Source organism: Ursus americanus, chromosome 28 (assembly GCF_024610735.1).
Source record: "Ursus americanus isolate L20-20 chromosome 28, mUrsAme1.1.p, whole genome shotgun sequence".
Classification (NCBI taxonomy): Eukaryota; Metazoa; Chordata; class Mammalia; order Carnivora; family Ursidae; genus Ursus; species Ursus americanus.
Genome location: NC_142154.1, coordinates 8,517,056 through 8,539,314, shown reverse-complemented (window position 1 = coordinate 8,539,314; position 22,259 = coordinate 8,517,056). Strand labels below are relative to the sequence as shown.

At 40.7% G+C, this 22,259-nt stretch overlaps 1 protein-coding gene across 1 annotated transcript in view; it reads left to right on the top strand.

The window, feature by feature from the left end:
* AGBL1 (AGBL carboxypeptidase 1) overlaps positions 1-22,259 on the top strand; it is a 710,086-nt gene that overhangs the window by 270,757 nt on the left and 417,070 nt on the right. Inside the window, exon 18 of the mRNA XM_045813133.2 lies at positions 17,954-18,134. Coding sequence (XP_045669089.2) covers positions 17,954-18,134 — 181 coding nt within the window. The remainder of the gene's footprint in view (positions 1-17,953; positions 18,135-22,259) is intronic.

Here is a 22,259-nt window from a genome sequence, read left to right as displayed (position 1 = left end):
TATTTTTAATGAAATTTGTGTATATAAGTATGTGTGCGTGTGTGTGCGTGTGCAGGCGACAGGGGTACACCAGTCACAGAGCTAATTCTTAGTTCCTGGGAAAATAAAATTGAATTAAATATACATACTCAGGGCCATTTTAAGATCTTTTTAGGCCCGAGGCACTTTTAAGGGTTGGAGGCCCCATCATATGTCACATTGAACATAATAAAATGTGTTCACATCCCACATCGTTTTTTTTGTTTTTAACTGAATTTGAAACCGTTTCGTTCACTTTTCACCATTATTTGGCTATGGCTGATAATTTATAGTTGGCTAGGATTCCTTAGCCATCAATATCTATAAGTGGGAATTCTTGCGAAGTACAAAAATCTTACCCTACAAATTTTACTTTCAAAGATAATAAAATTTTTATGAATACTGAATTTAACAGTTAATGAAGTTGACATAATATTCTATTGTTTGGATAATTAAACATTTATTTCAGTTTAATAGTTTCCTTTTATATTTGAGAGCCAGTATATATGTTTATTTCAGATCTCAGATACTTTTCTGAATTTCTCAAAGCACGCTGTCTCCGAGCACGGTAGCCCACTTTGAGGTATGTTCCAGTGAGAGGCAGGTAAGCAAAGCGAGAAGCACAGGGCACGGTGGGCTCAAAGGACTCATGCCATGGTAGAAATATGTGCCAGATGGCATAAGAGCACAGGCTCAGGAGTATTTAATTCAGACTCTGAAGGAGGTAAGAGGGAAATTACCCTGAAATGAGTGACATTTGAACTGAACTTGAAGTCTAGTGGAGCTGTCTGGCAGAGAGGGCACAGGAGGGTGGGTATTACAGTGGAAGGAAGAGCTGGGGCCGAGTAGGGCACACGGAAACAGGAGGGTGCTGGCTGTGCTCTGTGTGTGCAGGGGGAGTGCTGAGGCAGGGGTGGCCAGGGGTGTGAGCATCCCTGCCCTGGGAAGGCAGATCATGAAGGGCCTTATGCTCCAGTAGGAATTGTGCCCTTAATTTTATCCTAAGGGCAGTTGTGTGGGGGGGGGTGTCACTGAATATTTTGAATCAATGGAATGCAGAAGATAGAAAATATCCAAAAAGGTATTTTTGAGGCAGAAATGAGAGGCTGGGTAATTCTCTGCATGTGGAGTCTGGTGATACCTTCCCATTTCCAGTTGAGTTGACCAGAAGGACGGTGATGGTTTGCCATCACCATGTCGGGCCACACAGGGCGGCGGTGAGACCCAGAGACAGTTGAATTCAAGGCCACGTGCAGGGGCTGTGTGCCAGCTGCTGCCTTTGCCACCAGGACCTGCAGGAGGGTTTCAGAAATGCAGAAGGAAACACTGAAGTGGGTGGGGGGCAGAAATAAATCTCTGATGCTGATTGAAGCCCGGTTTGGAAGCAGCGAAAGACTTTGTATGCTGATCTCAATTTCTCATTTTCAGGCCTAAATGCGTCACTAATATCCTCTGTCAGGCTCTCTGACCAGACCGACTCTGTGCACTCTCTGTTGATTCCACACATCCTAAGAGCTCTTGGCCTGCCAGGGCTCTTTCTTCTTGCCCAGTCATCTGTGAATATACCTAATTCAGAAGGTGAATACATTTAAATGGCTTAAACATAAAAGGCAGGTTGCCAAGCAACTGGAAATCTGGAATAGCCTTGTCAGGTTACGTAAGAGAAGAACCGGCGGGTCTCCACTATAGGCATTTGGATTGGAACAGTAGCGATGATAACCCCCTTTCTCTTTCTTTTTCTCTTATTTCTTCCCTCGCTCCCTCCATCCGTCTCTTACCACAAACCAGCAGCTCAGCCTGAATTTTAAAATTCATTTCAAAATGTCATAACTCCATTCCGTTCCACGTACCCACAACAGCTCTTGGTTCTGTCTGCGGAGTAACTAGGCAGCAAGGTTACCTGCCTATGCCAGCGTCCCCCCCTTTCCCTAAACACCCCCAGCTTCCCCCCACAACCTGCACCACGCCTTTACATGATTGCAAGAGTAAAAATTTCCACGGTGCATAGCAAGTAACGCAACTATTGAAATTTCCTGGCACGGTTTCAGTTTTAAACTGCTCTGCTCCACTGTTAGGTGGTGACATATGTTTGGGGCTTAAGACTCTTAAATTTTCTCCTCCTACCTTATTGGTCCTTACGACTCGGGCTCGTAATTTATTCGTCGTGTGGTTTTTGCTTGGTGGTTTTTCCGCTGTCTTAAATCGCAGGGTCTGGAAAGAGTTTGGGAGACGCTGAGATTCTTGAAAGGCACTACACTGATGAGAAAAGGCTCTCAGTTTGTCATATTTTATAACTGAAAGAGAATCATGCTGTTTGGCTGTTTAAAGTTGTCCATCACACATGAGAGCACATTTTTGCCCCTCTCTTGGTTCATCCTTTCCTTCCCTTCTTCTCGGTGCGTGTTAGCATCCTGCAGTAAGACTGCCCCAGCAGCCCACCGTAACCCCACAGGGGCAGAGACTTTGCTTCTGGAAGAAACTCTGTCTGTCTTCGGAGCCTAGAGTCTGCTCCCTCAGGCACTTTGGATTCTTCTCCCGTTTAGATATGTTCAGGCAAATAATGTGGGAAAGAACAAAGCAAGAGACCCATTGTATGTGACCTGGGAGCAGAATGATTCATTAGAATATTTCAAAGTTTTCTGAGCAAAGCCTACAGCTCTTTAATTTCTTTCTTGAAGATTCGTAGCTTTCAGTGCCTTATATTATGCCTAAAACTAGCGAAACATAACGTAGCTAGCATAACAAGGTGGGATGTGTCGGATGAATCTTCGTGGAGCATGAAAAGGTCTCCTTCCCTCTCATTTTGGTTACTTGTATTTCTGGAGGCTACTGTGACACACGGCTCTGTTGAGATAGTGGTCAGGCCAGGAGTTCTGGCCGGAGACTGCGTGAGCCTTGGCTGTGTCTCTACAAGGCCTCCAATCAGAAACAGCCGGTAGTGATTTGGCCCCATGCTGAGTGGTCTGTAGGTGACAGAGTCCTCCTGGGACCTCCTGGAGCTTGAGGGAGTTAGTGAATGCTCTCCTCTGGGCAGCATTCATTCTACGAGGGAGGTCGGGGGCAGAGGGGCCAGTGCCCTGGGGTACCAGCGAGCCTGCAGATCCCAAGGCAGAACTCCAGACATCCCTAACTGAGATCAGCTGATGGGTTGGTTGGGGGGGGGTGGGGGGGGAGTGCAGCAGCATCTGTCTGCAATTTTCCTGATGCGATTACACACTTCTCCCTAGTGACTGTCGTTTCTGTGTGTAGTAAATTCCTCAAACCCAATCCAAATACTCTATTATCATACTGTATATATTATGTATCATTATAGCACAGATGTATTATTTTTTATTTCCAGCATATTATAATATAACAAAATCTCCTGAAAAATCTGTGGAGTTTGACGCAGATGAGGGAATGCGGATGAGTTTTCTCACATTTATGCAGAGTCGAAAATTATTATCTCAGCCTCGATTATACCACTTCCTCTTGGTGATCTGAAAATTGCTCAGGAATAGATTTCCCGATTTTCTCTTCATTTATACCCATTATCCAAACCCACTTTATATATATATGGTTCAGAGACAGAGACAGAAGGGTGCAAAGTAAGACGGCGAGATTGCCCTTTGCAAAGAAATATGAATTTGTAATATATCAAAATTGAATTGTTTCACGAGAAAGAAGACAGTAGAACAGAATGTTTTGTTTGGGGAGGAAAGGCCTTATTCTTTTATTCATTTCCTCGGTGTCTCAACTATATTCCATTGAAGTATAATAAACTTCTACCATTAAGTGTGGTGAACGGGTTCAGGTGAGAGAGTCGACAGAGGATCTAGGGCTGTGGTGTTCAAGTTAGTAGTCACGAGCCACATGAGGCTGTTGATTTAGTCCGAATTGAGATGTGCTGAAATTGTAAAATACACACGAGACTTCTGATGACTTAGTACCCCAAAATGTAAAATATCCCACTGATCATTTTCATATTGATTACACATTGAAATGGTCATATTTTTGATCTATTGGGTTAAGTACAATTGATTAAATTAATTTTGTATTTGTTTAAAAGATTTTATTTATTTACTTGAGGAGGTGGGAGATGGAGAGGGAGAGGGAGCACTTGCAGGGGGAGGGGCAGAGGAAGAAACAGACTCCCCGTTGAACAGGGAGCCCAATTCGAGGCTCAGTCCCAGGACCTCAGGATCATGACCTGAGCCAAAGGCAGATGCTTCACCGACTGAGCCACCCAGGTGCCCCTTCATAGTTTTTTATTTTAGAAAAACGTAGCTACTAGAAAACACAGAATTTTGCACAATATTTCTGTGGCTTGCATTCTGTTTCTGTTGGACAGGGAGAGCTTTGCTGCTCAGAGTGTGATCTCTGGACCAGCCATGTTGGCACCCTCCCGGGAGCTTGGTAGAAATGCAGGATCTCAGGCCCCCCCTCCACAGATCCACTGAGATAGGATCTGCTTCTTAATAAGATTTCTGGAGGATTTACGTGCACAATCCAGTTGGAGAAACACTGCCCTAGTTGAGAGAAGTTTCTAAAAGGCCAAGATTCTTTCCCTCCCAATAAATAGCTATTTCCCTTGGGATAACTGGGAGTTCTTTGAAGATAGGTACTTGGTCTAGACCCCTTGGGTATCCCCAGTGTTTGATATCGTGTTTGGTACACAAAAGATATTCAATAAATGTTGAATAAAAGAATGAATGGGTGCATCATCCTGCCTGTTACTTGGTGGGTGGAAATTTTCATAATGGTCACAGAAAGTGGGAGAATCAGATGGGCGATCCCCATTGAAGGCTAATAATTTAAAGTGGTGTGTCATCTTCTGGCATCATTTTGGTATCTGAAACACAGAGCGTGTGTGACTGTTACATGGGAAGAACCCAAGTGGCCTCCCTGTCTGGACTTCAAAAACATCATTCTGACTGGTATGGAAAAGTATCTTCAGTGGAGCAGAAATACAAATTAGATCCCGGTACGGCCCTACTCGAAGCCTCCCTGGTTTTCCATCATAAGCACAGTCTTTCTCTGTAAGACGTGCATAATCTGGTTCTCATCTGCTTCACACACTCTGTTCCAGCCCTGCTTAAGTGTATGTCGTGAACTGGCTGAGTCTCCTTCATCCAAGGAGGTCTGTACTTAGGTGTCAGCTCCTCAGAGAGCCCTCTGAGGGCTTTGACTCACCCTAGTGTAGCACCAGTCCCCATTATAGTTCCTGGTGTATCTTAAGAGCTCAATAAATACTTGCTGAATGAATGAATGAATTTGGGGGAAAAAAAAAAAACGTGAATTGGTATGTTGTGACACAACTGGGCATGGAGGGGTTAATTACAGGAGCTAATTACAGTTAATTACACCCATCTACTCAGCAACCATCTTCTGAAAACCCCCAATGTACACAGCATTAGGAAGAGAGAAACAAGGCCTGGGCCAGGAGGGAATAGCTTGGGCAACAATGCAGAGCTATGGGAGGGAAAGGACATGCCGGTTGGGGAAACAGCACGAAGCAGAGGGAAGAGTATTTGGTTCAGGAGTGACGGGAAACAAGACCAGATAGTCTGGCTGAGGCCAGCTGGTGGGGGCTTTAAATAAGGACTCTGCGAGGGGCGTAGACTCCAGCACAGTTTATTACGTGGAAGGTGATGCAGTCAGATTTGGGTTTTCTGTTTGTGTGTAGATCACTGGGGCTTCTGTGTGGCGAGAGCCGTTGGTGAGAGGGAGGTTGCCTGCCTGCAGTGAAGAAGCAGGAGGGACGGATGATGGAGAGAGGAGGAATGAGAGAGGGTGGGGCCTTGGAGGTCCTGGGCGTGAGTGGGGAACCCATTGTACTTAAAACTTCCTCTCCCTGCTGTATGTCGGACTTAGGATTTGTGAAGAAGTTTAAGAAAGTTCGGGAAAATATCCATGGGCTGCCAATGGCAAGATGGCGACCCTCCAGTCAATTTCTGTAGCTCCTCAGTGTGATGAGCCTATGGTGCATGGCTTCCTCCCTACTGCCCCGAGACTCCTCACGGGGGCGCACTCTCTCCCGGCTCTGTCAGTGCATGAGCCCTCAAGTCTTCTTGGTGAAAACGAAGACATCTCCTCACAGAAAGAAGTCAGAGCTTCTCGGGCTCTGTGTCATTCATTTGGGGGTATGGAGGTCACACCTCAGGCTTTGAGAGGAAGGCAGGGTGCAAAGCTGGGAGGGCACGATCTGAGGCTGCTTCTTGTCACTGGAAGAAACTGCAGTCTGGTCAGTTTCTTAATGCTGGTGGCATTTGGCTCAGGAAGACCGCAGCTCAAGAGTTTGTAAAGGAGGCCACGTGAGCAGACAGACCCCGCTCCTCTGGGAAGGATCGTGCCCCGTGCTCGGGGGCAGCAAGAGATCCAACCCAACTTGGCCATTCCAAAGCGGATTATTAGCAGTGATTACCTTCACTCTTCTCTTGTGCTGCCGTCTGACTTCTGACCGTTTCACCGCTTATTAGCCCTTGCATCTGAATATTGGAAAAAGCAAAAAAAAGAGATGAAGCTTCATGTAATTTTGCTGCTTGTTAGGAGCTCTATTAAAATAATACAGGAGAACATAATAGAACCGAAGGGGATTGAAACCATTGGCTAAAACACTTTATTTTTATCTACCATATTTCAGTTGCCGTTGCTAATCATTGAATTCAGTGCTGTAAAGACCTAAGAAAGCCTTACTTTGTAGGTCAGGAACTGTGAGATTTCAAAAGGGTTTAATTTTCCCAAATCCATTTAATCAGTGCGAGGCAGAACCTAGTTGTCTGGTTCATAATTTGCGTGATACTTGATTGCCCCTCAGTGTATCATCAGGTATTGTTTCAGTAGGATTAAGTATGCACACAGAATAATATATGGTCAAATGAAAAGAACATTGGCTTTTGATTCAGAGCACCCCAATTTTTTTCTTGCTTTCTCTCCTTCCTAGCCTTATAAACAAGAAGAGAATAATAACTGTCTTCCTACTTTCCAGATTTACTGTGAGGACTGAAGAAATTATGGAGGGGAAAGTACCTTCCCAGCTACAGGGTTCTATAGCAGTGCCATCTGTGTGTTTCCATATAATCCCACACTTTTTAAAAGCCCCAATTTTAGTATTCATCTGTCAGAGAACCAGCAGTTATGATAACATCAAATGGAATTAAAGAGTTCTCCTAGTTCATACTGTTGAAGAAATTCTAAGAAATTAGAAACATATGAGGAATAAGTGATATAACCTTTGGAGAGAAGGAAATGTTTCATTATTTCAGAGGTTAGGATTGTCCACCTGCTAGTTTCAACATGATCAACTGAAATGTTTCCAAAGAAAAAAGAGTATAGGAAAATTCAAGAACTTGAAAATTCCAATGAAAACATTCTCCCTTCATTTGGAAACCATGTAAGGAGAGTGTGTGTGGCAGAAACAAAAACAGGCATTCCTACTTCTGCAAAATGAGGAGACAAACTTCTCAGTACTTGTAAGGGCTGCTAAAGACTGCCAGCTTCCTGCAGGATCTTGGTGGAAGGAGCATGGGAAGAAATGGAAAACAGAGTTCAACATCAGAAATGTCACATTCCTATACTCAGCAAAAATACTTTTCAGACCTGGTGGTGAGATGGATTCATTTTCAGACAAGTGAAGGAACCACAAAAAGGGAGGTACTCAATTTTAGCAGACCCATACTTCTTAGAAGCAATACTAGCAGATGATTTTTCAGGCAAAGAAAAATGAAACCTAGATGCCAGAAGGGGTGAAGAGTAATTAAAAAGGGCAAATTTAATTGAAATTAACACCATGTTGTAAATGTTTTGTGAATTTTAAGATTTATAATGGGAATTAAAATAGATTATATCATATTATGATAAATGTGCATATTATAATCTCTAAGGTAACCAATTAAAGAATAAAAGACATATAAGTACCACACTAATAGTGAAGAAAAAAAGAACAATGTGAAAAAATATATAATCAATCCAATTGAAGACAAGATAGGACAGAAAATAGGTATTACAGTAGTTAAGGTGACTGGAGAGAACAAATAATAAAATGATAGTGTTAAACCCACATATGTCATCAATTTCATCAAATATAAATAGAATATATACTCCAATTAAAATAAAATAATGTTAGAGTGAATAAAATACAATATCCAATATATCATACTTCCAAGAAATAAACACCTGATGAACAATTATAGAAAGTTTGAAGGGAAGGGGATGAGAAAAGATACACCTTGTAAATACTAACCAGAAGAAATCTAGTCTATATGAATACAGACAAATGAGAAGCTGAGACAAAACACTTTAACAGAGATAGATACCTTATAACAATAAAAAAATTCAGTTAGGACACCAAAGCGCCTCTAAATCTAGTTTCTGTTAATAGCATAGCTTTTCCAATGAAGACATACAAATGGCTAACAGACACATGAAAAAATGTTCAAAATCATTAGCCATCAAGGAAATTCAAATCAAAACCACACTGAGATACCACCTTACGCCAGTTAGAATGGCAAAAATAGACAAGGCAAGAAACAACAATTGTTGGAGAGGATGTGGAGAAAGGGGATCCCTCTTACATTGTTGGTGGGAATGCAAGTTGGTACAGCCACTCTGAAAAACAGTGTGGAGGTCCCTTAAAAAGTTAAAAATTGAGCTACCCTATGATCCAGCCATTGCACTACTGGGTGTTTACCCCAAAGATACAGACGTAGTGAAGAGAAGGGCCATATGCACCCCAATGTTCATAGCAGCAATGTCCACAGTAGCTAAATCATGGAAGGAGCCGAGATGCCCTTCAACAGATGACTGGATTAAGAAGTTGTGGTCCATATATACAAAGGAATATTACTCAGCAATCAGAAAGAACGAGTTCTCAACATTTGCTACAACATGGACGGCACTGGAGGAGATAATGCTAAGTGAAATAAGTCAAGCAGAGAAAGACAACTATCATATGATTTCTCTCATCTATGGAACATAAGAACTAGAATGATCAGTAGGGGAAGAAAGGGATAAAGAAAGGGGGGGTAATCAGAAGGGGGAATGAAACATGAGAGACTATGGACTATGAGAAACAAACTGAGGGCTACAGAGGGGAGGGGGGTGGGGGAATGGGATAGGCCGGTGATGGGTAGTAAGGAGGGCACATATTGCATGGTGCACTGGGTGTTATACACAACTAATGAATCATCGAGCCTTACATCGAAAACTGGGGATGTACTGTATGGTGACTAACATAATATAATAAAAAATCATTATAAAAAAATAATAAAATAAAAAAATAAAATAAGTGACAACATTCCAAGGAGAAATGGATAATCTGAAGTATCTTTGGAAACTTGTTATATACCTCTTTCAGGAACTCATAGAATAGGGAGACATAATATCAAGCAAGAATAAAGAAAATATGAAGAATACAATTAACAAACCTGATATAATTGGTGTATAGGGAACATTGCACTCAACATTCTTTTAAACACATAGATGATACTTATAAAATTTTATCATATGCTGAGCTAATGATCTAAATATCATTTCAAGTTCTTTATAAAAGATCAAAAATATGAAAGGCAAAGAAAGTGGAAGGAAGGATAAATAAAAATGATAGGCAGAAATTAATGAAAGAGAAAATGATTGTAGAATAGTTTCTGGAAAAAACTAAACCGATATGCCCTTTTTGAGAATGATTAAGGAAAAAAACCCCCTCTGTATCAGAAGTAAAAATAAGAGACCATCACTAGAGACTCTTATATATAATAAGAGAGAGTTAAAAATAACTTTATGCCAACAAATTTGAAAATATAGTTTTCAATGCAAAATTACAGAAAAGTATAATTACCAAATGAGCATAAGAAGAAATAGAAAATCCAAACAGTTGGATTTTTATTACACAATTTGAATATGTTTTAAAATAATTTGGGGCTGCCTGGATGGCTCATTCAGTTGAGCATCTGACTCTTGATTTCGTCTTATGTCATGAGCTCAGGGTCATGAGATCGAGCCCTGTGTCTGGCTCGGAACTGAGTAGGGAGCCTGCCTCTCTCCCTCCTCTTCTCCCTTTTTCTTTCCTTCTCCCCTCCCTACTCGTGTGAGCTCTCTCTCTCTAAAAATAATAAATCTTTAAAAATAAAATAAAAATAATTTGGATTTGTTATTATACAAATTGGGTTGTTAAAATCTTCTGAGAAAGAAAATTCTAGACTTAGAATGCTTTCCTAGGAAATTTGACCAGAAATATAAGGAAGAAATATTTCCAATCTTAAAAAATCTTACACGAAAAGAAAAAGAGGCAATGCTTTCCAGCTCATCATAACCTTGATAACTAAGCCTGACAAAAAGAAAAAAAAAAGAAAGTCCTTACAGGTCCAGCTCTCTCATGGGACATAGATACAAAAATTCTAAAGAAATAACTGAATCCAGAATCACGTTAAAGGATAATATAATCTAATTGATTATATTTCAGGAGTGTCAGGTTGATAACACCACCCAGTTGAAAAAAAAAAGCCTTAAGATTTGGAGAGGAAAAATAAAACTGTTGTTTTTTGCAGAAGATAAGATTGAATATGTAGAAAATGCTAAAGGATATTATGGGAGGGAAAATGTGAATCTCAACCTTTACATCATATCATAATCCAAAATTAACTTGAAACACCTTATGTAAATCTGAATGTTAAACTTAGACTAACTCTTGCAGAAGAAAATTATTGTCACGTTGAGTTAGGCAAAAATTTCTTAGTGAAACACAGAATATCCAAATTACAAAAGAAAAAAAGTGCATACATTTGGCTTTATCAAATTAAAAACTTTTGTGCTTCAAAATACATAGTCTAGAAAATGAAAAGGTAAGCCGAAGACTTGGAGAAGAATTGACTGAACATACATCTGTCAGAGGATTGAAATTAGAAGATATCAGGAACCCTTCACACTCAGTAATAAGACAAAACAACCTGCTTTTAAAATGGGCAAAAGATTTGAACAGGCACTTCACTTAGGAAGGTATGGAAGTAGCCAAAAAAACAACACAAAGTTCCCATCATCATTAGTTATCAAGGAAATGCAAATTGAAAAAATTAGTCACTACTACCTCCCCATTAGAATGGCTAAAACTAAAAAGCCTGACAACGGTAAGTGTTGACCCACATGTGGATCAGTTGGAACTCCCAGACGTTGCTGGTATTGGCATGCAGAGTCATATAGACTCGTTGGGCGACAGTTTGGCAGCCCCTTGTAATAACCAACTAATATGCGCAAATTCTATAGGTATTCACGCCAAAGAAAAACGTGTATGCAAATCGTAACAGCTTTATTCGTAATAGCCTTAAACCAGAAGTAACGCAAATATTAAACCAATGTTTGATTGATTGAATTGAGCTGCTAAACCAGTGGTGGCATTCCCATTGCTTCATGGCACACTGGAATATAAATCCGTGGCCAAAAGAAATAGATTACTGACACATACATGCAACACCGTGGATGACTCTCAAAAGCATTATGCTAAGTGAAAGAAGCCAGACAGGAAGGTTAGATGCTGTATGAATCAATTCTTATGAAATTCCAGAGAAGACAGTGCTATTGAGACAAAAAGCAGATCACTGGTTGCCTTAGGCTAGGGATGGGGGAGGCAGTTGCCTGCGAAACAGAATGAGGGGGATTTTTGTGATGGTAATAATGCTCTACCTTATGACCATAGTGGTTTTACAGCACTGAATACATTTGTCAAAATTCACTGAATTGTAAAATTAAAATTGGTGAAATTTATTGAATGTAAATTATACTATAAATAAAGCTAATTTAAAAAGAGTTGGAACACATGGTGCAGAAAATGTACATAGCATGCCACCTTTGGTGGGAAACATTAGTATATTCTAAAACGTATAAAAATTTTTCACCACGCCTATTTTCAGATATTCTTTCTTCAGAATCTTCTTTCATTGACAGTTTTTCCCATATCTGTTTCCTTGCATCCTTCATTACCCTCTTGGCCTTTAATCAATTTTTTAAAAGGATTTTGTTTACTTATTTGAGAGAGAGACAGTACAAGTGAGCATAAGTGGAGAGAGGGGCAGAGGGAGATGGAAAGAGAGAGAAGCAGACTTCCCTTCCCCCACCAAGCACAGACCCCTGACTCAGGGCTCGATCCCAGGACCCTGAGATCATGACCTGAGCCAAAGTCATACACTTAACAGGCTGAGCCACCCAGGCACCCCAATCAACAATCAAGTTGTTTTGATCCACTCTCTTCCAGAGTGAAGGCCAAGGTAGTGTTTTGACTTTGGAAATCAGTCCACTCTTTTGGCCTTTTCTCCCACCTCTTAATCCGAGTATCTGAGTCTTCAGCTTCAGTGAGAACTGCTCTCTGATCACACCCCTGCATAAGGATTTTCCATGGGGCTTTCGCAACTTGCAAGATGGTTTCCAGTCTTCTTAGCATTCCTTCCAAAGGTCTGCAGATACAGGTACAAACCACTTTGTGGCTTCACTCCCATTTTACCTTCCATATAGCTTAGTGCTTCAGCCACATCAAATCACTCTGCTCTTCTTCAGGCATTACGTGCTCTTGACCTTATTGTTTTGCAAATGCCTCTACTTAGCCTTTTCCTATCACCTCTTTGCTTTCTTTTCTTCATCTGGCAAACTCTCACTCGATCTGGACAAACCAGATCCAATGTTACTTCTTCTGTGAAAATCCATTTCTTTCCTCTTTCTCATCTGTGGTTTACTATTTGAAAATATTTTGCCTTTGGGAATATGGACATATGATTATCATTTTCTGAAGAGGAGAATATTCTAGATAGGGATATAGTAGGCTTAAAAATGACCGAAATGACCTCCACCCACAGATGTGTCCTATATATAGATAGATTCCTTTAAGTGAATGTGACAACAATGAACAAATGGGGTCCACTATGATCAGCTCTCTTGCCTGTGTTCTGTCACTCATCATGGTGTCACAGATATCTTCTAGTGTCAACAGAAAGCTCTAGGTGCCATTTTAATACTTGCGTAGTATTCTGTTTATGAATCCTTTCCTTAACTAGTTTCCGCGGGTGCACATTTAAGTAATTTCCAGTTGATCAAATCATTATAAATAATGTTGTAATGAGCATTCCACTATGCTTTGAAAATGTCTTGACAAATGTCCCTGATCACACTGGATCATGATTATCTGTGTGTCTGTCTTTCCCACCAGACTATTATTAGTTCCCTGAGGGCAAAAACCACGATTTCCTTTGGAATCTCCAGAACCTTTCAGAGTGCCAGTAGGAGTTTAATATATATTGTTGAAAGAAGAAAGGAGAAACTGGATGGATGTTTATATAGTTGGGTACACACGTGTATCATCGCATATGTCTTCAGTTCTTACTTAGTTTCTCATTGGCCTTGAGCCTGTTATCTCTTAGGCATTATATAATCCCCTACTTGTTTCTAACCTCTTTTTACAGATGTTATTATCGCTGACATAAATTCAATACCGAGCTTTAAGGATCAGCATATTGCCAAACCATGACTCCCCCATAGATTTTGGTGACCTCCGGAATAGATTTTATAAATTGCAGAGAAAAAAAAAAAAATGCAGATACCTGATACTCTTTGTCCTACCCTAAGCAGAAATGAGTTTTTAAAAATGAAATTGTCAATAACAAGAAAAAAAACACATGGTATGTGTGTCACATACTATTTACAGCTGTTGTCTATTATGGGTTCTCTGGAGCACCATTTGCTGCTGCAACTGAATGGTCTCATAAGTTTAACTCACCAATACAACTGTAAAATTGTCTTAAATCACAGAGGAAAGAGAGAAAAATCAAGTAGAAATGGCTAACATGCTGCTTATGTCTTCATGAGAACCCACACTTTTCCCCGTTTGCTTCATCAGGGTGCTCTGAAGAGCCTGTTAGGTCTTGTGGTGTATTACAGTGTAGCAGGTTATCAACCTGATTCTCAGAAGGAAAGGAACGCTGTGGACATCTCTTTGCAAGGGCTGCATTTGCTGTATTGACGAATGCACCGAATTGTACTGTGTAACAGGCAGTGGGAGCCAACTGGCCCAGACAATGAGGGTGTTCAGTGGGTATTGGAAATTTACAAGAGCTTAAGCTATTTTTTATTTCTTCTTGCTGGGCTGGGAGTACTTACTATTGTTGTACCATATGCTGTAAATGAACTTAGTTCAGAGACCACAAAGGGAGTGGTATAGAATTATAGAACTGAAAATAGTCTGCTGATTGGGTACGAATTCATCAAGCCTCTTTCTCTACAAGCTTTTTATTGGAGTGCCAATACGACTTGCTTTGGAAAAAGTGAGATGTGATTGTGAGCAAATGATAGAGGGGGCAAGTTGGCCTTCAGTTAGGTTCAGCTCTGCTCAGCTAGCTAACTGTATATCTTTTTTCCTCCTCAATATGCTTATTTAGTAAGCTCCAGTTAGCAAACCATTAGTCTTACATGCAGGATCCCCAATCCAATACTCGATTTCATCAGAAACTTCCATAACTCATTCTGTAGAAAATGGTGGGGCTGGAATGTGAACTCTGGAAATACGGCTCCAAAAGTTGTTCTTTACTCAACAAGGCCATACTGTCTCTGATTCAGCAAATGCATGATGTACAATAATGTGAAACTGATTTTATGAAGCATAGCCTTTGGCACGTCTTCCTTCTGCAAAATCATCGTGGACTCTCAACTTTTTTTTTTCTTTTTAAGATTTTATTTATCTATTTATTTTAGAGGGAGAGAGAGAGAGCAAGCGTGCACATGAGAGTTGGGGAGGGGCAGAGGGAGAGGAAGAGAATCTCAAGTAGATTTCGTGCCAAGACCAACTCTGAGCTTGATCTCACGACCCTGAAGTCATGACCTGAACTGAAACCAAGAGTCGGACCCTTAACCAACTGAACCACCCAGGTGCCTCTGGACTCTCTCCTTCTTAAAATAGTGGCTCTCAACTGTTCCTTTCTGGGACGTGCATATCAAATATTCTCATGAGGACTTTTTTTCACTCTATCCTCCTAAATCCACAAAGCACATGAGACTGCATGCCATTCAAAGTAACATTATTAGGGGCACATGGGTGGCTCAGTCAGTTAAGCACCTGAATTTGGCTCAGGTCATGATCTCAGGGTCCTGGGATCAAGCACTGCATGAGGCTCCCTGCTCAGCAGGGAATCTGCTTCTCCCTCTACCCCTTCCCCTACTTGTGCTCTCTCTCTCTTTCTCAAATAAATAAATAACACCTTTAAAAAACACCTCAAAAACCAAAGTAACGATATTATCAGAATGACTTCAAACCTGATCTTTGTAAGTTTGATTAGAATTTAACCAGATATAACAGAACTGTGACTCCATTCGTCTGGCCAGAGTGTGGTTTATTGGTTTCAAATATCCAGATGCATTGAAGAAGCTCATGAAGGTGTAGAGTAGCTGCTTAAGGAGTTTATCCAGAACCCAGGTTCTTCCCATCTTTATGGTCACCATCTTTAGCATGTGACTTTGGTTCTCAAGTTGACTTCCTCACCTGAAAGTATTGTATCTGTGTTCAATGCAAGAGGAAGAAGAAGGGCAAGGAAAAGAGACAAAGACTAAAACAAATTTGCTAGGTGAAACTGTCCTCTTCAATCAGTTCGCTAGAAAGACTTACCTCCTGCTACCATGTACATCTCATTGGCCACAACTCGATCACATGGCCACTCTTCCCTATAAGAGGATTCATGAATCTGGCTGTTTGAATCTGGGCACATCCTTTCATCCCCCAGAACTGGGTCTCATAGAAAGAAAGAAAGGAGGAAAGGCTACTGGACAGAAAACCAGCAGTTTGTGCCGTGTGTGTGTGTGTGTGTGTGTGTGTGTGTGTGTGTATAGTATATGTATACATATATATACAATATCATAAGCAGACATTTACACTTTTATTGGTAACCAGTGATTCTTCAGTAGGCATCATCACTGACCATAGCATGCCTGTGAGACACTTGATTCCGTGGTTGAGAACTTCTTCTCCGTAGACGAAAGTCCAAATCCCCAAACAAAATATATTAGGAAGACCTTACCAGGTTGACACCAGCCTGCTTTTCTAAATCCACGTGTCACCATCCTCAGTCCTTTGTTTCAGCCAGTTGTGGTTTCCTTTTTTCTTCAGCGTTCCAATTTTGACTCCTTGGTGTTCTTTGCATGTGTCTCGTTCTTTGCTTAGGAGACGCTTTTCTCACCTTCTCCCCCATAGGATGATACTCATTCTGCAAGACTCAGCCCAAATAGCATCGCAGCTCTGGAAACATCCTTACCTCTCTCAGTCAGATCTGTCTTTGGTACTTTCTACACTTCCATTAGCTCACTTGCCATTATTTGCTTGTGTGTTTGTCACTACTGGCAAAGGCTGTGGCCTCTTACAGAACAAGGACTATAATTTATTCAACTTTTATATCCCATGGCTCCTGCAGTTCCTGGAATATGCTCAAGACACCTGCTTAGGGAAAAACAGCCAAATATTATCTCCAATATATAAATGATCTATAAGGGGCTGGCGTGACCTGCTCTCACCACAGTCAGTAAAAATGTACTGATCTCTGTTCCTCAAACAGAGATCTCAGTGGTTGTCAACAGATAGTGGGGTTTTTTTTGTTTTTGTTTTTGTTTTTGTTTTGTCTAAATGAATGATAATAGTAATATAATTCACTATTACCTGTTCTTTAGCTCTGTTATTGAAAGTTACTCAATTTTGTATTTCTTTGCACAGAATTAGAGACACAGTTTGTTCCCTCAAAAAGGCTACTGTTTAAGGGAAGAAAAGCCATATTTAGCTCACAGTGATTTGAATGAGATGGGAAGAAATGACTAGTTTAATTTTTAGGCTGCTTGGTGGCTGGGGTATTTATACTTGGCAAAAGCTTAGTTCTTGTCATTCAGGTGGGTTTAGGAGCTGTAAGGAATTGGGTGACTATACAAAAGGAAAAGAGAGTCAAAAAACACAGACACACAAAATCGGACAAGGGGTAGAGCAGTTGTGGCAAACTTCTGGTATAAAGCCACATCTTCGGCCCTCCTTCCCACAAGTGTATGGGGGGGGGGCAGGCACCATTAATCAATCAAAACACACTTTTCACCTGAGCCAGGATGTGGTCTTAGAATACATCTCAACATTACAGTGGTCCAGATGTTTTCTATCAACAAGGAAGGAAGACAAGCCCATCTTTCTCTCATCAATGCATTCTCCATAAGGTCTCTTCAGATCAATATGCTCCCTGTGATTGGGCAGAGAGTGTTTTCCTGATTCTTTTTGCATGATGGAGATTCCAGGTGCTCCATTCTTGTCAAATCTTTCTCAGTGTTTGAGTTCAGTGTCCTACAGACATAAAGTTCCCAGCACAGGTTCTGCCCTTGAATCCCATTTCTACGGGGGAATAAGAGGGGCCATCCTACCCACAGACATCATAATCCAGAAGGGAGAAACTAACATGTAGTCAATGGCAAGCAATATGCCGAGTGCCTTATTTACATCTTTCTGTTTTTATAACACCCACACAAGATCAGCATCATTGTCCCCATTTTTAAGATGAGATATTAGCCTTGCAGAAATTAAATTATTCACCTAAGATCTTACAACTGCTAAGTATGAAGATAAGATTCAATTTCAGATCTGCAACATACAGCATCATGCTATTGGATTCTGGAGAGTTAATTGTTCCTTTGGTGGTCTTGATAAAATCTGCTTCTTGGCTTCTTTTCATGCCACTAAGTACTTATGCTTTTGATAACAGCCTTGAGCTTTCACTTTATACTTTCTTGAGTCTTGCAGACCATAGAGGCAAATGGAAAATAGATCAGTGTAGATCAGATACGTATGGGAAACTATCAACCTATTTTGGACTTTATGCCAGTCAGGTGTAATTCTGGCTCCTGGGAGATTATCTTGTTGGAAATGGAAAGTATATTTAGCTTTAATTTTCTCGTGTTCCTTTCTCGGCAGGGCAGCGTCCATACCAGGTGATCACCGCCCGAGTGCACCCGGGAGAGAGCAATGCCAGCTGGGTGATGAAGGGGGCCCTGGAGTTCCTGGTCAGCAGTGACCCTGTGGCTAGACTCCTGAGGGAAAACTTCATTTTCAAGATCATCCCCATGCTCAATCCAGATGGTGTCATCAATGGCAAGTATGTCAGGCACCCAGCTCAACTGGGTCCTCATTTATGTCACCCTTGTGAAGCATTGTGTCGCTCAGGGGGTGTGATTGGAGAGGCCTTGATACTCTGGCAGGAATAAAGTCTCTTGGGCTTCTGTTAATGGGTACAAATTACAACCTACTCTCCATACACATTGAGGTCATGTCAGGTTTTTTTTTTTTTGTTTTTTTTGTTTTTTTTTTTTTTGCTTTTCGTTTTTTGTTTTTTGAATGGAAGGGCATAGACTCATAGGCAATTAATTCCAGAAGGGTCCTTAGAAATAATCTGGTGTAACAGTGTTTTTTTAAAAAGGAGAAAATTAGTGTCCGTGGTAATCATGTGATTTGCTCAGGTCACATGGTGGGTTAGTAGCAAAGTCAGAACTCAAATTCTGATTTCTCCGCAGGTAAGACCAGTGCTTTTATTTCCTTACTAATATTTACTGCAGGGAAATCTTTCTTCTGAGTTGTATTTTACTGAGTTCTGGATACAGCTCCAAGAAGGGTGTCACCGTATCTGAATGGGGTGGCTGGCGTGGTTGAAAGTGGCTGTGGAATGGCTGGAGGCTCACAGTTGCTTGAAGGAGAGATGGAAGGGGTGGTGCTTTTCCTCACTAAGTTCCTGCATGCCTTCAGAACACAATGGGAATGAGGAAGTCCAGTGTCTGATGAGGTCTGTTGGAAGAAGTCAGCGTTTTAGACTTTGCGAGCCGAAGCGCAGTAACCAGAGCAGGTCCCTAACGTGACATGGCTGGTGGATGGGGTGGCAGGATTAACGTTGACAAATTCTCAGACCTGTGGAAAGAGAATAAAGCCTCTTCCTGTGGTCATTGAGGGTTCTTCTCACTATGGGAATGGACATTGGTATCCTATGGGAAAAACACAACATAAATTAAAAAAAATTGAAAGAAAAATAATTTCAGAGGCTATCCATGGAAAACAGCTTACAATTTAAAATGTCAGTATTAAAGAAGCAAAGCACAAGTTCAGAAAACAGAGAAAATAGGGCAGTATTAAAAGGTGAAATGAGATAAAATGAGAATTATTAAAAAAATATAAAAAAGAAAGCAAAAATTTCAAAGAGATAAAACTTAAAATGGCTTAACTAAATAAGAGAATGTTTTAAGAAAGATAAAATAATAATTAATTTCTTTAAGGAAAAAAATGAAATACATGTTAAACAGCTGAGAATAGACTAGCTTCAAAGGGTAAGCACAAAAAAGAATACTGATCAGTTAAAAAATTTAGAAATGTAAAGTTTCATGATGAAATATAAAAAGAGGATCAGAGTACATTCCAAATGATAAAATATGTTAAACTATGCCAAAATGCAAGCAAGTCAAAGCTATAGACTTTAAAAATAAAATTTCAATATTATACAAAAAAAAAAAAAAAAAAAAAAAAGCAAAGAAGTAAAGGATTCACGTGTTCCTAGCAAGTTTTCTGGTTTTGTAGCTTCCAGACTCCCTTGTTTTTGGTGGAGGTTTTGATGGACAGAGAGTAGGGTCCTTGTCTTTGTGGTGACTGGTTGGTCTTCAAGCACATGTGAGGAGTACGAGGCCAAATCCCTCAGTCAGGAGCATTGCTTAGGCATCTGGTAGTCATCAGCCTTCTTAGATCTCAAGCTGGTCAAAGCTCTAGAGCAGTGTTCCCTCCTGGTCCAGCAGAACTCAGTGAGCTCCTGCCGCGTGCCACACTGGCTCCGGAGAACAGGTCCAGGATATTAAAGAGTGACTGCCCCTTGCTTGAGGCACCCAGGATTTCACTAGCAAGCTCCTTCAGCCTAAATGGGTGGAAAACAGCTACACAAGCCGTCTCGAGGGACACGATCCCGTTTCAGCATGTTCTTGTCCAAGTTGGCTCTTTTCTGAAGTTTCTCTTTCCATTGAATTGTCGGGGGACTGGTAGAGAATGGAAAGAGTACTAGGTTGAGAGTCATAACTCTAGTTTGGAATCTGGCTCTTCCCCTGACTTACTCAGTTTTCTCTTCTGTTGGAAGAGTAAGGCAACATGCTCCCTACTGACCTGTCTGGGAAAATGTCTCCTAGGCCCAAGGCAGTATTCAAGCTCGGGGATAAGTATTGTAGTTTCTTCCATTACAACTGCTCACACCTCCAAATCAGGCGTTTGGTCCAGGTCTTTGGTTGCAAGGTTCATGTGGTCTCAGTCACAGAGCATGCTCTTGGCCTGGACACAGTCATTTTCGGCTCACATCTGGTTGTTTGGAATCCCTAATGGCAGGCCAGCTTCTTCTCAGTGACATTGCCATTCATCATCATTACCACTATTTATTATGACCAAAATTATCCTTTTTTTTATATCGCATCTTTCATCATGGAGCTCAAGGCACATCATAGATCACTTGGGTCACTCAAACCATTTTAGCTAAAAGGAACTTGGAAACCATAGTGTTATTGTACCGATAGGAAATCCATGGGTCACAGCGCATCATTTTCAAAAGACTTGAGACTACAGTGGATGTACAGGATCTCACAGTAACAGCCCTTAAAAGTCTCAGCTCCTGAACCCTTCTTAGAACCCACCAGACATAGGGTTCATCTAACTTCTCTTTGAACTTTTTCTGTGATTGACATTCTATTTCAGGGCATGACCATTCCCTTGTGCATAACTAGGTGGATTTGTGTTTTTCCGTGCTTTGATCTTTGCCCTGTGAACTTCAAACATTTTATGCAGTCTTACTTTGGGGTACCCCATGGATAAAGTTGAATCCCCCTTTTACATGCCTTAACGTTCCCATGTGAAGTCCGCTCTGATTTGAATGTAGTTCACCTAAATGTTGCTTATGTGATATTGTTTCTGATGTTCTGATCTTCACTGATTTTCTCTGGACGTATTTTTACTAATAGGCTTCTTAAAGGTAACTGAACTGCCCTGTGTGTGGTCTGAACGGCAAAGAAATACTCTTCGCATAAAGACTGAAGAGCCTAAACCCAAGCATGGTACTTAAGTTATGAGCCTGTACTCTTCCTTCACAAATGCTCATGGGCCCCCATGGAATTTGCAAGAATGTGTAAAAGTAGAATAGTTTCCTTTTGTGGTGATGCTAATGGAGCCTCTGAGGATGGCTGAGAGGTTTTGATAACAGTGGTCAGAGAGACCAAGCCAGGATTTTCTAACAAAAATTTGGTGGGTCTTGCCAAGCCAAAGATTTCTTAGCAACACGTGTCTGTAACAGGAAAACAAACTAAAAAGATGGCTTCCAAAAGAAACAATCTACCATCTTGCTGGCCTGGTTGTTTATATAGAATTGGGCTGAGTTCCAAGGAATCCAGGAGGATCATTGACTCTTATTCTTTGCTACCTGGGATAAAAACCAGGGGGTCAACAAATTGGATCAGGGTGAAACTGACAATGGTGGCTTGTTCAGAGGATGAAGTGGGGAGAAGGCAGGTGATTGCAGAACGTGGAAAAGGTTGGCATGGCATGTAAGTGAAGGGGGTTGAAGAGATCTAGCATGGTTTCCAATTTTTGGACTTTTATTGTTGGGTAGAATGTAGTGACAAAATAATTTTTATGAAGTCAACACATAGCCCAACATTTTATTCACAGGAGAATCGGAGTATATTGATTCTTAGTATATATACAACTCTACAAACTTGATTTTCTTCTTCCAAGGCCATTGTGGAACAGAAACAAACAACAATAAAGAGCAGAGGGCATACTATGAGTAAACACACCAAGGTATTAAGAAGTAATAGCTGAATGCTCTAGGGGAAAGAAATGAAACTATAAAAATCAGATAAAAAATCTTGACAATTTAAACTATCTGGGACCATTTAAAGTTAGTGCCAATATTCCTTTACTCCACTGTGGGTTGTAAAGGCTTTATTTTACTACAATAAGAGAACTCACAGACTTTATCTAAAAAAAAAAAAAACAAAAAAAACACCTTTTATGGGCCAAGAAAGAACCTGTTTTGTTTGTTTTTTTGTTTTTTGTGTGTGTTTACATAGATTTTCTTATGTAATTGTAACTATTACCCCAAAATGCAGGTCTTCTATCTAATATCTAGATATAAAATCTTGAGGACATGGGGGTGAAATCTTGGGTCCAGTTTAAGAAGCTGGTGTTACAGAGGGAGACCAGAAGTACTGTC